Source organism: Erythrolamprus reginae, chromosome 2, assembly GCF_031021105.1.
Source record: "Erythrolamprus reginae isolate rEryReg1 chromosome 2, rEryReg1.hap1, whole genome shotgun sequence".
Classification (NCBI taxonomy): Eukaryota; Metazoa; Chordata; class Lepidosauria; order Squamata; family Dipsadidae; genus Erythrolamprus; species Erythrolamprus reginae.
The window spans coordinates 335,229,867-335,247,641 of NC_091951.1; the positions used below are offsets into that span (position 1 = coordinate 335,229,867).

Here is a 17,775-nt window from a genome sequence, read left to right on the forward strand (position 1 = left end):
TTCTGGCTTCCCCGTCTCTCTCCCTCCCTCGCCAAGCCGGGCCAGCCGGCTCTCCGTTCGCCCCTCGGCGGCGTCGAGTGGCCCCGTTCTCCGCCCTGCCCGCTCCGCTTCCCGCCGTCCCGCAGAGCGCGCGCGTGAGGGAGGGGAGCAGGCGGCGAAGGAGCGAGGGCAAGCAGCGGCCTCTCCGCCTCCTTCCTCGCCTGCAGCGCGCCCGGCGGCGGCGGCCAGAGCCCGTGCGGCGCGGATCGCGAGCCGCCGAGGGACGCTCGATGGTGCCGCGCGGCGGCGGCGACGGCGGCGGGGGAGGTGCCAGGCGGCTTCTGCAGCTCGCGCTGCGCTCGCCCTCGCGGAGCCTCCGCCTGTGGCTGCTGCTGCTGCTGCTCCTGGCGGCGCTCGGCCACGCGTGGACCTACCGGGAGGAACCTGAGGAGAGCGACAGGTGGGTGAAGGCGGGGAGGGGGGGGGAGAGCCGGGTCTCCTCTTTCTTTCTTTCTTTCTTTCTTTCTTTCTTCTTTCTTCTTCCTTCCTTCCTTCCTTCCTGCTTTCTATTTCTTTCTTTCTTTTTTCTTTCTCTTTCTTTCTTTCTTTCTCTCTCTCTCTCTTTCTTTCTTCTTTCTTTTTCTTCCTTCCTTCCTCTCTCTCTTCTCCTCCTCCTTCTTCTTCCTCCTTCCTTCCTTCTTTTCTCTTTCTTTTTCTTCCTCCCTCCCTCCCTTTCTCTCTCTGTGTCCTTCCTTCCTTCCTTCCTTCCTCTCTTTCCTCTCTTTCCTTCCTGCCTTCCTGCTTTCTTTCTTTCCTTTTCTCTCCTCTCACCCTCCCTTGCCCAAAATCGCTTTGCCTGGTTTCCCGACCCGTTGGCCGACTCCGCGCCTGACTCTTTCCCCTCTCGTCCGCTTCGCAGGGAAGTGTGTTCGGAGAGCAAAGTCGCCACCACCAAATACCCCTGCCTCAAGCCCGGCGGGGAACTCAGCACCTGCTTCAGGTGAGTTGGCGCCGCGCCCTCGCTCGCTCGCGTCTTTGCCGCGGGTGGAAGAACCGCTGGGAAGGGGGGGGGACGCCCGTGGCTGTGAGCTTCTCCTAAGGACCAGAGAGAGAGAGAGAGCGCCCTGTTTGGGGCTCGGAGCCACATTCAGCTCGGAAAAGCCCGGGCTGCCGGTGCTGCAAACTTTGAAGTGGGGGAATCCAGGACACGTCGCGGAGGGTCGCCTCGGAGCACCAAAGAGGACCTGGCGGAGCCTGATCAGCCCCGGGTTTATTAGAGGAAGGGGCGTCTCTTCGGCGCTGCTGCTTTGGCTCCGACCCCCACCAAAGATGGGAAGGTGAGCAGAGGCAAAGAAGAAAGAAGTGGTGGGAGAAGTTACTTTATAGGATATTAGTTGTGGATCATCTGTGTCCCAGGATAATGTTTATTTATTTAAGTATTTATGTATTTATTTGATTTACATGCTGCCCCTCTTGGAGGACTGGGGTGGCTTACAACATATCAAAACAATATACAATATACATATCTAAAAAAAATCAATTAATATAGCTAAAAAACTTTGTTAAACTAAAAAAAAAATGTTGCAGGATCCAATAGCCGCCCTGAGTCCCATTGGGAGTGGGCAGCATAGAAGTCAAATAAATAAATAAATCTGGGTCAGTCACCCGGGACCAGAGGTTTTGTTTTCAAAGCTTTCGCATTAGTGTTGGAGCCCATCTTCACTGAACATAACTTTCTATAGTTATGGAACTTTGAGGAATTTAGAAGCTGAGCCCTATCTTACCCCCAACAACCCAGCGTGTATTTATTAGCCCATCATGGTCCCTTCCAAACCAGTGGGTTTGTTTCTTTAATTCTTAGAAGTCCCTTCCTTACTTGCCCCTAACATTGGGGCCGGCTGGGAATCTCATTTTTCTGAAACAGGCTTAAATCCTCCCTAAACTATACAGGTTTTTCATTAATTATTTTGACGTCTCAAGTTACATGCAAGGTGTTGGTCACGGTGACTTGGTGGGGGATCAGGTGATTGGCAGAGATCAGAAGAAGGCAGGATAGGAACAGAAGTGCTCATGCCATATAGTTTTCCCTGTATGAGTGAGAAAGAAAACTAACTCAATAGTGAAGAAAGAGATCTGATCTGCTAAAATGTGTTTCTGGATGCAGGTTAGGTTCTCCAGCGAAGTAAAGTTTTAAGTTGTTAAGTTCTCTGATTTGAACCCAAGGCTGCCTATTGCTCAGCCTGACTTCAAACAGCTGTGAAGCTGGCGGTGAGCAGTTACAAGTAGGCAGGTGAAGGATTAAACTGCAAAGAGTCCTGAATGCCGGAAGTTTCTTCATTTGCGTGAATTTGTATGCAGATCTCCAGTTAGTGCTTCCTTCCAAGTTTTTTGTCTTGAAGTTAAAAATTGGACCTAACATAAAAGCTGGAGTAAAGCATTTCATAGATAAGTTTATTCCTTTTAGTCTGAAATGAAATTCCCTGCATTTATTGCCTTCTCTCCGCCCTCGCAATAGCTTTACATAAAACTGCATGTAATCTTCCCACGCACAAGTGGGGGAAAGTGTTTTTGATGTGTAAGGAGGCAGGCTGTTCAACCTTTGTATATTTCTGATAAGAGCTGATTGTCAGGAGCTCCTACAAGCCTGGCCACTGTTTACTCAGTAAAATCCCAGAAAGGCTTTCTGTACCACAGGGTGCATTCCAAAAGTAATGCAATTTTTTTAAAAAGTAATTTATTGAACAGATTTGCACAAACACTTAAAATTCTTCAAAGTACTGTCCTTGGGTCTCTACACATTTTTTCCAGCAACTCTGCCATGACCGATACGCGCCCCGATCTTCAGGGACCTCTTGCAAGGTCTTTGTCATGGCTGATTGGATCTCTTCTATGGACGAAAAACGGGTTCCTTTCAGGGCTGCCTTAATCCGAGGGAATAAAAAGAAGTCTGCTGGGGCGATGTCAGGACTATAGGGGTGGGGCAGAATTGGCACCTGGTGTTTGGACAGGAACTTGAGGACTCGTAGCACTTTGTGGCTAAGTGCGTTTTTCATCCATAGAAGGGATCTAATCAGCTGTGACGAAGACCTTGCGAGAGGTCCCCGAGGACGCGTTCCAGGGCATGTACTGGTCATGGCAGAGTCGCTGGAAAAAATGTGTAGAGGCCCAAGGACAGTACTTTGAAGAATTTTGAGTGTTTGTGCAAATCTGTTCAATAAATTACTTAAAAAAAGATAACTGCATTACTTTTGGAATGCACCCTGTATATCACATGAGCCAGGCAAAAGACATGTCTGCTTTAAAGAGATACAAATCGCTTGTATGTTCATGCTCCCATGTGCTCTGAACCACAATTTTTGGCAGAGAATCTGAAGTCCTGCACAGTCCTGGTATGCTTATACGCTGCTCAAAAAATAAAGGGAACACTCAAATAACACATCCTAGATCTGAATGAATGAAATATTCTCATTGAATACTTTGATCTGTACAAAGTTGAATGTGCTGACAACAAAATGAAATTGATTGTCAGTGTTTCTTCCTAAGTGTACAGTTTGATTTCACAGAAGTTTGATTTACTTGGAATTATATTGTTTAAGTGTTCCCTTTATTTTTTTGAGCAGTATATATCAGAGCTACAGATTCTATTTCTTTTTGTTTCACAATTTCAGTTATTTTTTTAAAAAAAATAACAGGTAAGGGTCATAAAAGGTACCTCTTTTCTTGTTTTTAGTTTAACACAGAAAAATCAAGATCTATGGGAAAATCCACAATTACTTGTATTCAGAACTCCATAACCTGATACACCATTGGGATGTGGGTTTTTTGGGAATGCGGTGGTTAATTCTGCTACTGATAGTCTTTTTGGTTTTGGTTTTGAAGAGTTTTCCAATGATTCTCAAAATAGCTAGGAAACAAAACCCCAAAACATCTTGAATATTCATTAAGTCCCACTGAAATCCGTTTCTTTGATGAACATGGCAACAATCTAATTTAAATTTTAACTGATTTTGTTTCCATGTAGGATCTGCGCTCCTTAAGCATAGTCAAAACATTTTAAGTTGTATGTATAATTCAAATTATGATTCATAGCAAATGATCTGTAAGCAGATTCCTGCCAACTTACTAGCCAACTTTGTTCTTGCACAACGTGTGCTAATTGCATTCAGAATTACTGAATATGCTCGTAGTTAAGGATTAGTTGCAACATTTAACAATGTGTATAGTGCTGAAAATCTAACTGCTGCAGTTTATGGTTGTTTTCTCCTAGTATTGAGAGGAACATTTGGGGGAGAAGGAAAATAGAAAGTCTTTATCACAGGGTTTTTTTTAAATACAAGGGAACCAAATTTCCCTTCAGCTTAGAAGTTGTGTTTTAATTATAGCAGTGCCTAAACTGCTGTAATTAAAATCCATGAGAATCCATGAGAATGATTGGCATGGGCCTTCAGGTTTCTTGCATTCACCACTAGTCACTTGGTCTCTACCTGCTTGAGACCTCTATTATTATTTTTCACTATCATTCATCTGTTTCCTTGGCATCTCAATGCCCTGCACCCTGGTGTAAACCACCACTCAGTTCTTTTCATATTGTAGAAAACTTTTGGTATTCTATGAATTCCATTTTCCTAAAAAGATCACTTTAAGGAGCTTGTGGATTGGTGGTACTCAACTGGACATTTTCTTTGTTCCTCCCTCGAAGCTGTGAAACAGCATTGCTTACAATTTATTCATTTGTATTGGACAAATGAATAAATTAAATAAAATAAATAAATAAAAGATAATAATGGAATAGGAAGAGTTTTCCTTATTGTCTACTAATATCTTAGTACCCACTATAGAATAAAACAGCAATGGATACAATAACGTGTTGGGGATTTCATGGAAGTAGAAAGTCCATGAGAAGATGCCTTTGTCAGATTTTATTCCTTTTGCCTACAGCCTTATTTATACACTAGTCCTGATTTAAATTCTCTAATTTAGAGTTCTCCTGGTTTAGTTATTGCCTCATTTAGAATAGAATAGAATAAAATAGAAAAGAAAAGAATAAGAGTAAGAGTAAGAATAAGAATAAAATAGAATTTTATTGACCAAGTGACAAGGAATTTGTCTTGGTGAATATGCTCTCAGTGTACATAAAAGAAAATATATATTTGTCAAGAATCATGATGTACAACACTTAATTATCATTCTACTTCATTCTATGCTCCAATGGCAGTTAATAAACCAGCAATAAGTCATGGTTTCCAACTGTGCTTTTCTGTGATTGCTAAATGAGGACTACTGCATTTGTGTGAATTTATTAGTTGTTGTTTTAGATTTGTTTTAATGTTTTTTTCCTTGTACATTGTCCAGAGACATGCTTATGAGAAGGGCAGCTAGATGAATTTGCTAAATAAATAAAACACAATATTACCATTGATAATAACATCAATATTTAGAATAGTCTAAATTAAAAGGTCAGGGACAATAAAATACTATAGAATAATATTAATCTCTATTCTTTCAAACGAGCAAACGTTTATTTTAAAGCAGTTTTATATTAAGTAAAATAAGACCATATTAAATAATTCATATTAAAAATATTGTTAGAAATAACTTTGAGAACTCTAGTACAAAGTTACAATTCATTCTTCTGCTCCCAAACTATCTTGTACTAATCAAGGGCCGTCTGCTGTTTATACATTTCCCCCCAGTTTGTTATGCTCATGCAGGGTTTGAATTACTGATTTGTGAAAAGGTTTCAGTAGCAGAAAAGCTCAATGAAACAAACAAGCATGGTACAACTAGCAATACTAAAATTCAGAGTACAAATCAAGGGCAGTTGAATAAGCTGGATGTTGATCTCATGCAAGCACCAATAATAAAAATGACTGTGAGTAGTTAAATATGACCTTTCAAGTGGGGTATAGACCCTCCCACCTCTTTGTACATTTTATGATATGAACATTTATTATTTATTTGTTTGTTTATTTAAATTCATACTCTTTATTCATATTGAAAACATTATTCCCCTGGCACTTAGATTGGTCTTTACTCTTCTTGCGTGAAGACATGGCCTAAGGATAGTGTTGGAGTAGAGTCTGTGAAAAACTATATGATGGTAAATTACATTATAATCTGGCAGACTATTATTTTTAACTGCTTTTGCTGCTTTCAATGGGTTGTACTGTTTTTTGTTGTGTGTTTTGAATTTTTTTAAAAAATGTGTGTGTTTGCATTCATTTAAAAAATAATAATTTATATGTTGCCCATTTTGTCATCAAGTGACAAGATAAAAACCACGGTTTAAAACATTTAAATATTAACATTAACGTTATATTATTATATATTAATATAATATAATATATTAATATACAATAGCATAATATAATGTAATGTAATGTTATATGATATGATATATGATATTATTATACTATACTATACTATACTATACTATACTATATAATACCTCTGGAACCGCCTTCTACCGCATGAATCCCAGTGGCCGATAAGGTCCCACAGAGTTGGCCTTCTCCGGGTCCCGTCGACCAAACAATGTCATTTGGCGGGACCCAGGGGAAGAGCCTTCTCTGTGGCGGCCCCGGCCCTCTGGAATCAACTCCCCCTGGAGATTAGAACGGCCCTCACCCTCCTTGTCTTTTGCAAGTTATTCAAGACCCACATATATCGCCAGGCATGGGGGAATTAAGACATCTCCCCCAGGCTTTCTTATATTTTATGTTTGTTATGTATGTGTTGTATGGTTTTTAAATTGTTGGGGTTTTTTAATGTAATTTTATTATTAGATTTGTTTCATTGTTATACTGTTTTTATTATTGTTGTGAGCCGCCCCGAGTCTTCGGAGAGGGGCGGTATACAAATCTAATAAATTGAATTGAATTGAATTGAATATGATAATACATTATAATATCATACCCTACTCTACCCTACATTATATTATATTATATTATTAGATTAACAAAAGTATTAATATTATATTAACAAAAATATCTAATGAAGTAGCCAATGTACAAGAGGGTGGAGATAGAGTCTCAGTTTTAACATTGTGAGCCTTGTGAAATGGGTGACTATTTAAATTAAGCAAATAATAAAAATAGTTTCTGAGTATTTTTTCACCCATAAAAACAAGACATTCCCCAGATCATAACTCCAACTGGCCTAATTAAACAACTTCAAAACAAAATCCTAGAGATCAGGGGAGGAATGCCCATTAAAAATCAGTGTGTTTCACAACACCCAGTTGTGAGAGGTTAGATGGGATATTCCAAGACATCAGGACCATCGCTCATGCTATTGGCAAAACGTGACCCCAAGCAGGCCTTCTGGGTGATGTTACAAGTTGTGCTAAATCATTTTTTGAGGAGGACATGCTGAAATATAGGTAGTCCTTGACTTACAGCAGTTCATTTGGTGACCATTTAGAAACATAGAAATATAGAAGATTGACGGCAGAAAAAGACCTCATGGTCCATCTAGTCTGCCCTTATACTATTTCCTGTATTTTATCTTAGGGTGGATATATGTCTATCCCAGGCATGTTTAAATTCAGTTACTGCATATTTACCAACCACGTCTGCTGGAAGTTTGTTCCAAGCATCTACTACTCTTTCAGTAAAATACTATTTTCTCACATTGCTTCTGATCTTCCCTCCGGAAACTTATTTAACCCTTTAACATATTTACATGTTTCGATCATGTCCCCCCTTTCCCTTCTGTCCTCCAGACTATACAGATTGAGTTCATGAAGTCTTTCCTGGATAAGTTTTATGCTTAAGACCTTCCACCATTTTGCTTAAGACCTTCCACCATTTTTGTAGCCCGTCTTTGGACCTGTTCAATTTTATCAATATCTTTTTGTAGGAGAGATCTCCTGAACTGAACACAGTATTCCAAATGTGGTCTCACCAGCGTTCTATACAGCGGGATCACAATCTCCCTCTTCCTGCTTGTTATACCTCTAGCTATGCAGCCAAGCATTCGACTTGCTTTCCCTACCGCCTGACCGCACTTCAAAACTAATTTGAAGTTACACTTCTGAAAAAAAGTGAGTGTTATGAGTGTTCTTCACATGACCACAGCATGTGGCAATTGACTCATATGTATAACATTTGCAGTGTCCCAGGGTGATGTAATCACTTTTTGCAATCTATGGACTAGCAAAGTTAATGGGAAAACCAGAATCACTTAACAACCATATAACAACCACAGTAATTTACTTAAAAACATTGGCAAGAAAGGTCGTAAAATGCGACAAAACTCACTTACCAGCCATCTTGCTTAGCCACAGGAATTTCAGGCCTCAGTTGTGGTCATAAAATCAAGACTACATGTATCGACAGGAATGTCAAATAAAGCCATGCATATGTGTTCCTAAATCAGTTTGAATTCTTATCCAAAATTTAGATTATTTTTTTCATATACAAAATTTAGTTTAAAATGCCCTTCTGGATAGGTGCACAAGTGCAATCATAACTATTTTATTTTATTTATTTATACAATATTATTTAATAGAAAGGATGCTTGCTTAACTGTGTAAGCTGCACATTTTCCCAAACATTGATTTTGTGGTCTGTGATTGTGGAAACATTGGCCTAGGCAATTATTGTAGAAGTTATTCTAAGAGAAAATTGGTGTTTCTTTTTTTCAAATTGGACATGACTCAAGTGTTTGCAAGACAGAGTTGATATGAATATTGAAATAATGTGAAAGTAAGTTTTCTGTCAATGTAGAAATAGTTGCCATATAAAGATAGCATAGCTCTTTTCTGGTACATTTTGTCTTCCATTAGTCCAGTGTTATTGTGCAATATACCAAAGCACTGCTTGCAAGTTTTACAGTTATCCATTGCATCATTTTAATGTAGCATTCTATTTTAAGTGAAAGCCTATAAAATATCAGCTTGGAAATGGAAGGTTTCCATATAGAATTGTGATATTCTGCAGATTGTAGCATTGGAAGACCGGTGTTCTTTTCATCAATAAAATGGATTAGGTATGTGCAAAATGTTCCTAGTTCCATGCACCAACCAATTCAACTATGAAACAGCTACACTCAGCTGGTCATTCCGTGTGGATTTAATAATAATAATTTATTAGATTTGTATACCGCCCCTCTCTGAGGACTCGGAGCAGCTCACAACAATAAAACATCATATACAAATGCGGCCTTCTGCCGCACGAATCCCACCGACCGGTTAGGTCCCACAGAGTTGGCCTTCTCTGGGTCCCATCGACTAAACAATGTCATCTGGCGGGACCCAGGGGAAGAGCCTTCTCTGTGGCGGCCCCGACCCTCTGGAACCAACTCCCCCCCCCGGAAATTAGAACTGCCCCCACCCTCCTTGCCTTGTGTAAACTTCTTAAAACCACCTCTGCCACCAGGCATGGGGGAACTGAGACATTTCCCCTGGGCCTATACAGTTTATGAATGGTATGTTTGTGTGTATGTTTCTTTTTAAATAAGGGGTTTTTAATGACTTTTAATTATTAGATTTGTTATATATTGTACTATTGTTGTTGTGAGCTGTCCCGAGTCTACGGAGAGGGGCGGCATACAAATCTAATAAATAATAATAATAATAATAATAATAATAATAATAATAATAATAATACAAATCCAATGTTAAAACAGTTTGAAAAAAAACTCTATTAAAAGCGGTCATACAACCCAAACACACCATCCATAAAATCAAAGGCAGCTAAGGATATATCAATTTAGCTGGTCTGGGTCAAAATACAAATAGTTTTGCTATGGGCAGAAATATTCTGGAAGGAGAACAGGGATAAAAGAAGGATGTTGACTCTTACAAATATTGACTAAAGAAGAAAGAGAAAGATCAATGAGTTGACAAACAGACCACCTAGAGTAAGCAGAGAAATGAAATGCACTACAGGTAGTCCTTAACTTATGACGGTAATGGAGCTTGCCCATTATGGCTGTATGTTGAAACAGTTGTGAAAGGGTCAATCAAGAGACCAACCTGATTTTATGATTTTTTTGGGGGGGGGTGTGCATTGTGTGAATATAATGGTAATTACAGAACACTACAGTTATTAAATGAACACTATGGTTTTGTTGAAAACTGTTAGTGCCCGGTTTTGGCAAAATTGTTGCAAAAGGTTGTTGTGTAATTATGGAATGATTAAATGGCCGTAAATGCAGCCGAGGGTCTGAGGTTCGGTCGTGTGACTGCAGATATGGTCTGGCCATCAAATCTGGGTTGTAAATCCCCCCTTTTGGGTTAGTTGTAACTTTAGATGTTCTCTAAGTGGCCAGTTGTAAGTTGAGGGCAACCTGTAACATTGTTGAACTAGGCGCAGATGACCCTCTGAATTTTGCTCCTTGTTTTGTTCGCTAAAAGTTGAAATAGTGTTCTGGGTTTTATTTTTACTGCCCAAAACACATTTTCCATTTTATTCACACCTCTTAGATTATGATTTATGATTTGTAAATGAAAAGTGTTTTCAGAAGGAAACTGAAACATTCTCCTTGTCAGAACATGCAGTGAAATTATTTTGGTACGAATAATATAGAGACTTCTAGTATTACCAACTAGAATTATAATACAAATAGAATAGAATAGAATAGAATTGGCCAAGTGTGATTGGACACACAAGGAATTTATTTTGGTGCCTATGCTCTCAGTGTACATTAAAGAAAAGATACATTTGTCAAGAATCATGAAGTACAACACTTAATGATTGTCATAGGGTACAAATAAACAATAAGGAAACAATCAATATTAATATAAATCGTAAGGATACAAGCAATGTTACAGTCATACAGTCATAAGTGGGAGAAGATGGATGATTGGAATGATGAGACGTCTAATAGTAAGAGTAATGCAGCCTTAGTAAATAGTTTGACAGTGTTGAGGAAATTATTTGTTTAGCAGAGTGATGGCGTTCGGGGGAAAAACTGTTCTTGTGTCCAGTTGTCTTGGTGTGCAGTGCTCTATAGCGTCGTTTTGAGGGTAGGAGTTGAAACAATTTATGTCCAGGATATGAGGGGTCAGAAAATATTTTCACGTCCCTCTTTTTGAAATAATAACATATACTTCAAATGTTTGCATTAATGCAACACAATTCTATGTCGGTTTAACTAGTCAGAATCATGCTTACTTTTATGCCTATGGAGATTATCAGTCATCCAGGCCATGGCTGTCTCAAAGGTATTCTTTCAAAAGGCAACTGGACTTTCTTTGTTTCTTCTTCAAGATGTTTTGCTTTTTATTCAATTGTAATAGCATTTAGACTTGTATACCACTTCATAGTCTACGGAGAGGGGCGGCATACAAATCTAATAGATAGATAGATAGATAGATAGATAGATAGATAGATAGATAGATAGATAGATAGATAGATAGATAGATAGTGCCTTTACAGTCTCTCTAAGTGGTTTACTTAGATTTACTGATTGGTTTACTGAGTCAACCTTGAACCCGTGGTGAGATTTGAACTGCTGAACTACATCTAGCAGTTAGCTGAAGTAGCCTGCAGTGCTGTACTCTAACCACTGTGCCACTCCGGCTCTTTATAAGAAATTTCTTCAATTCAGAACTGAACTGAACTAGCTTCTTGAATGTGAACCGATGCGAAACCTTCAGGGAAGAACAAAGAAAGTCCATTTGCCTTTTGAAAAAGTCCCTTTGGGATGCTTACCTTTATTAAATATAAAGTCTCCTCTAAGTTGAGCTTGACTCTGGTTGACAGCATATGTATTTCCAGGTAGATTTCTTGGCATCTGACAAGTGGCTTGACATTGCCACCTTCCAAAACGTTCTTCCACTTTCCAAATTTGCATACCCCTATTCAGATAACAAGATCTATACTTAACACTGCTTAAAATTGTTTGTTTTGACCCGAAGGTGCTTTCTCAGGAGGCAACTGGACTTTGTTGTTTTTCCTTTAGAAGGCATTTCACTTTTCATCCAAGAATCTTTCTTCAGCTCTGACAGTATAGTGGAGAATGGAGGGACTGACAAACTCTACAGACTTGGTTGTTTTGAGTTCAACAGAACTTAAGTAACTGTTATCACCTTCTAGTATGACCTACATTGTTAGCAGAATTCAAGCCTTAATCTCTTAAATATCTTTAAACGTTAATAATTCAAACTTTATTTTGAAGTGAAACATTTAAATATTTGCAGCACAAAATGCAACATAGCAATACAATAAGGCAAAGTTAGGGCAAAAAGGGGGAAAGCAATGAGGCAGATCATACTCCTTGTTAACTTAACTTATGGGTGGGCTTCAAGGCAGACTAAAAACAATTTGAAAAAGAGCGTGCTAACTATTGTTTGGATATGCAACTTACGTAGCTGAATCATAATCAGAAACACATATGCATGTGTTTTTGACTGGAATACAGCCATAAGCATGAAGGGCTTCCATATTAAAGCTAAGCATAAAGTGCATTGGCGGTGTGAAAGTGTGAAATTGCGGAGACGTTTCTGCTGTGATTATGCTATTGTTGTATCAACAGTGCATACTTGGTGTATCTCGGGTCTGCGGGGTCTGCAGTGTGTTGTTACGACACTAGAAGACTTGTGAGATGTGCAGCTATTGTGGTTTGTAAGAAGTGGCTTTCAAGGGATATACTCTCTTGGTGCTGAAGTCAGAAGATAATGTGTGTCTTTGAGACACAGCGTGTGTCAAAAGCAGCTGATTATACCCTACATGTGTAAACATTTGCTATAAGCTACAAGCTAGTGAAGAAGATGTATGGAGGGTTTAATGGCTCCAGGCTGTTTATAAAAATTGTTAACTAGACCTAGGCAGACAGCAGTGATTAACACTGGAAAGGGTCTGGTGTTTTTCTTAGTAAATACTTTGTAAATACAGTGGTACCTCTACTTAAGAATTCCTCTACTTAACAACTTTTCTAAATAAGAACTGGGTGTTCAAGATTTTTTTGCCTCTTCTTAAGAACCATTTTCTACTCAAGAACCCGAGCCCAGAAAAATTTCCCAAGAAATTTGAGAGTGGCCAGTTTCCTGCCATTCCCTCTTTAATCCCGTCCATCTTGGGCTTTTCTGGGCTACCAAAGGAGCCTTTCGGTGGCGCTTATGGAGGCTTTGGCAGTCCAGAGCGAACAAAGCATTTTCCTTTCTCTGGGCGCTTGGAGAGGGAATAAACGTCTGCCAGTGCCCAGAGAAAAGAAACATTCCCTTCGCTCTGGGCAGTGACTATCCTCCTCCTCTTCTTCTTCCTCCTCCTCCCACCCAAATCCCAAGCTTTTATTTCCTTCCTAATGGGTTTGCACGCATTATTTGCTTTTACATTGATTCCTGTGGGAACAATTGCTTCTACTTACAAACTTTTCTACTTAAGAACCTGGCCATGGAACAAATTAAGTTCTTAAATAGAGGTACCACTGTACCTCTATTGGCATTCAAAGCCAGTTTGGTGCAGCCAAATGAAACTGGTAATTACTTGTGCTGCTGGGTGCACCTGATGGAAGCAATTCCTTTTCAACTTTATGGTATCAAACCACTCTCCTGGTTTGCTTATTATCTGCAGTTCCCCTGATCTACAGCGTTTCCAGTTTCTGCATAGGGAAGGGTACATGAAATATTCCCAAACTGAAATCTGACTATTAATTTGACTTTCTGGCTACAGTCCAACAATGCTGTACACTACAGTATGTGGATATATGAGAAACTGATGTACAGAACTTTGGCATTCGTAGAGCTTTCCTCTTCTCTAATAATTTACATTGCTAAAGAAGCAAACTTTCCTGATTTGAAAATTGAATTTTTTTTAAAGGGGGGGGGGTTGTGCAGCAAGCTTTGGCAAGAATCTCTGATCCTGGAGGCATGGCTGCCAGCAACAGCTAGAAGGAGTCAATTATATGAGCAAATAAATTTACATATCCTTAAACTCCAAGGGCAACTAAGGAATTTAGTCAAGCCGAAAAGAAAAACATTTTCAGCTGAAATTGGGATAACTTTAAGTAAGGATCCATAAAAAAATAAAAGTCAGGAAAAGAAAAAGGGGTCAAACCTATACTGGAAATGCAACCCACAAGAAGGGACATTTTATAATGCTTGGTAAATGTATTAAAAAGTCAGAAAAATTTGGAATCAATTACATTAATAGAAAGAATTTTAAAAAGTGAGATACAATTGAAACCAGAGATATATTTTTTTTGTATTGATGGAAAAAAAATATGGAACTTTGTTTTTATATATGATGACCGCAGTGAGATTAGTATATGCACCAATGTGGAAAGATTTGACTTTACTCACAATGGAGGAATAGATGGTTATGATGTATAGCTTTTGAGGATTAGAATATAAATAATAGTTTATAGAAAAATGTTAACAAGGCTGTAACCATAGAGTAAGAGGTTATTGTATTTAGACTTACAACTGCTACAAAATAAAAATCAGAAGTCACATCATTACAATTATTTTCAATTTTATTTCTGCACTCTTTCATCCCCCCCTCTTTCATTCTAAGTACTATTAGCTGTGGTTCATTCTTGCTCCGTATTTTAATTTTTAATAAAATGTTATTTAAAAAGGAAAGGAGAAAGGGGGTACATTTATTTTTGTAGAAATGTGGTTAGGTTTCCACTTATAGAATAGAATAGAATAGAATAGTAGAATAGTAGAATAGTAGAATAGTAGAATAATAGAATAATAGAATAATAGAATAATAGAATAATAGAATAATAGAATAATAGAATAATAGAATAATAGTAGAATAATAGAATAATAGAATAGAATAAAATTCTTTATTGGCCAAGTGTGATTGGACACATAAGGAATTTGTCTTCGGTGCATATGCTCTCAGTGTACATAAAAGAAAAACATACATTTGTCAAGAGTCATGAGGTACAACAATTAATGATTGTCATAGGGGTCAAATAAGCAATCAAGAAACAATCAATATTAATAAAAATCTTAGGATACAAGCAACAAGTTACAGCCATACAGTCCTAAGTGGGAGGAAAAGGATGATAGGAATGATGGGGAAAAAACTAGTAGAAATAGAAGTGCAACTTATGACTGTAATAGACCTGTCATTACATGCCATCTCTTTACTTAACCCCATTGCAGTCATTAAGTGATCCCACAAGTTGTTAAACAGAGCATGGGTGCCTTGGATGGAGGAGTCACCAGGAGTCCTACTGTTTATTTATTTATTATTTATTTATTAATTGGATTTATATGCCGCCCTCCTCCGAAGACTCAGGGTGGCCTACCCCTGCCCCAGGCAAAACAAAAGTACAGGAAAACGCACTTATGGTTTGCCAGTGTGCTGTTTTTTGCACTTCAGAGGGTTCAGGGAGGCTTCCTGAAAAAAACAGCACAACGGGGAAACCGGTTTGCCCATTGTGCTTTTTAAAATCACTCCAGGGCTTCAGGAAGCTTCTCTGAACCGTCCTGAGTGTAAGAAACAGCACAACAGCAAAATGGAAGTGCGTTTTTCTGAACTTCTGATTTGTCCGTTGGGGGATTTTTTTGCCTTCTCTGAAGCATCTGGAGGACGAAACAGTCTTTCCCAAGGCTGAAAATCAGCTGGCCACACACATACATGCGCGCTGGAGCGGAAACCCGGCAAAGTGTCATGTGCCCTCCGATATGGCTCCATAGATTTGCCACCACGGATCTAGGCACAACAGAAGTCTCTGTACTTTCTCTGCCTTCTTACCAGTTAGCTAAATGATAAACAGGTTTGACAGAAACAAGCAGCGGTGGAAGTTGTTGTCGAAGTTACTGTGGACCATGTGCCTGCTGCAGGCCTCAATTTTCTGTGGAAGAAAGAGTTCCAGGAATGTCAAGGAAGTGAGAAGAAGATAAGCAGAGGCAGCTGCAATTTTGCAATGAAGAAAGGAACAAGTAAAGAGGTAGCAATCCTGGAGCCAGAAAAAAAGACATGCAGAGAGTGAAGCGGAGCAAAAGCAGAATGCTGGAGGAGAAATCAAAAATTAGGAAAAAGAGAGATGGAAAGTGAATGTTCAGAGAAGGGTAGTTAAAGAGCACATCACCCATTTTGGCAGAGATAATATCTTGATTTATAGGTGGATCTTTGAATGTCTCAAACAGCACGCTGTTAAAGTAACATACAAGACTCCGATATAGAGGTATAAAAAGCTAGAGGTATAACAAGCAGGAAGAGGGAGATTATGATCCCGCCATATAGAGTGCTGGTGAGACCACATTTGGAACACTGTGTTCAGTTCTGGAGACCTCACCTACAAAAAGATATTGACAAAATTGAACAGGTCCAAAGACGGGCTACAAGAATGGTGGAAGGTCTTAAGCATAAAACGTATCAGGAAAGACTTAATGAACTCAGTCTGTAGAGTCTGGAGGACAGAAGGAAAAGGGGGGACATGTTCGGAAGATTTAAATATGTTAAAGGATTAAAAAAGGTCCAGGAGGGAAGTGTTTTTAATAGGAAAGTGAACACAAGAACAAGGGGGCACAATCTGAAGTTAGTTGGAGGAAAGATCAAAAGCAACGTGAGAAAATATTATTTTACTGAAAGAGTAGTAGATCGTTGGAACAAACTTCCAGCAGACGTGGTTGGTAAATCCACAATAACTGAATTTAAACGTGCCTGGGATAAACACATATCCATCCTAAGATAAAATACAGAAAACAGTATAAGGGCAGACTAGATGGACCATGAGGTCTTTTTCTGCCGTCAGTCTTCTATGTTTCTACGATACAAAGCTAAAAGCAAGTAACTAGAAAACACTGTAAATATATCAGTAAGTGAACAGGAATTACTGCATTTTTCAGACTATAAGATGCACCAATGTATAAGACGCACAAAGATTTTAAAGAGGTAAGGAGAAAAAAGATTTTGTCCTCGCCAACCCCCAGGAGCACTCTGCAAGCCTCCCAAGCCCTCTGTGTGCCCCATTGCAAAAATGGGCCCATTTTTTACACAGATAGACCTGTCTTTTCCCCTTTTTGTGCAAAACTGGACTGTGCAGAGGGCTTGGAAGGCTACAAAGTGCTCCTGACATGTTTTTTGCCCATTTATTTTTTCAAAACGGGTGTTTTTGCCTTCCTTCAGCCCCCAGGAGCACTTTGTAGGCCTTCCAAGCCCTCTGTGCACCTTGTTTTTGCGAAAAACGGGCCCATTTTTTAAAAAAATGGGAAGCGGGAGACAGGGTTTCAGGAGTCCAAAAATGGCTGTATTTGGTGTATAAGACACACCGACATTTCCCCCCTCTTTTAGGGGGGAAAAAGGTGTGTCTTATGCACCAAAAAATACAGGAATCTGGAGATTAGGGAATGAGATTTAATAGACACTGAGTGAAATATTAAGGTTTAGTATTAATTTTAACTTTTTGCTAATAAAGTCAAGTATAATTTTGTAATTTTTGACCAATAATAAAACTCCTAGTAGAGCAAAGACACCTTTTGTCAGCGCCCCAAATAGCATCTGAGAAATAAATCAGATCCCAGTCCAATTCTCTTATCCGAAGTTCTATTTATTATCAGAGCTGGTCACACAATTGCCATCCCGATACTAATTTTCTTCCAGTACCCCACCCAGGTTAAGGTTCATCCTCCATCCCCACACCCACAATTTCATCACAAGGACTAGTCCGATTGCAGGCATTTCACTGACCTCCTCCTTACATCCTCTGGTGCAGAACAAAAGATGACCTTGGACTCTAAGACAGGAATTTGTTGTGGCTAGTAACTTTCCCTCTCATGCAACAAAGTCATCATGATATACTTACAGTATTAGGCAGCACTTCTTGGATTGTCCATAGAATAGAACTACAGCTTTTCTTCAAAGAGTCTGACATTACTATGAGCATATG

General features: G+C 39.2%; 1 protein-coding gene across 1 annotated transcript in view; it reads left to right on the plus strand.

Moving 5' to 3' along the window:
- The first annotated feature begins 269 nt into the window (after nt 1–269).
- The window catches only part of CCBE1 (collagen and calcium binding EGF domains 1), a 251,303-nt gene continuing 233,797 nt past the window's right edge, over nt 270–17,775 (plus strand). The window contains exons 1-2 of the mRNA XM_070736913.1: nt 270–439; nt 899–979. Of these exons, the coding sequence (XP_070593014.1) occupies nt 270–439; nt 899–979 (251 nt within the window). The remainder of the gene's footprint in view (nt 440–898; nt 980–17,775) is intronic.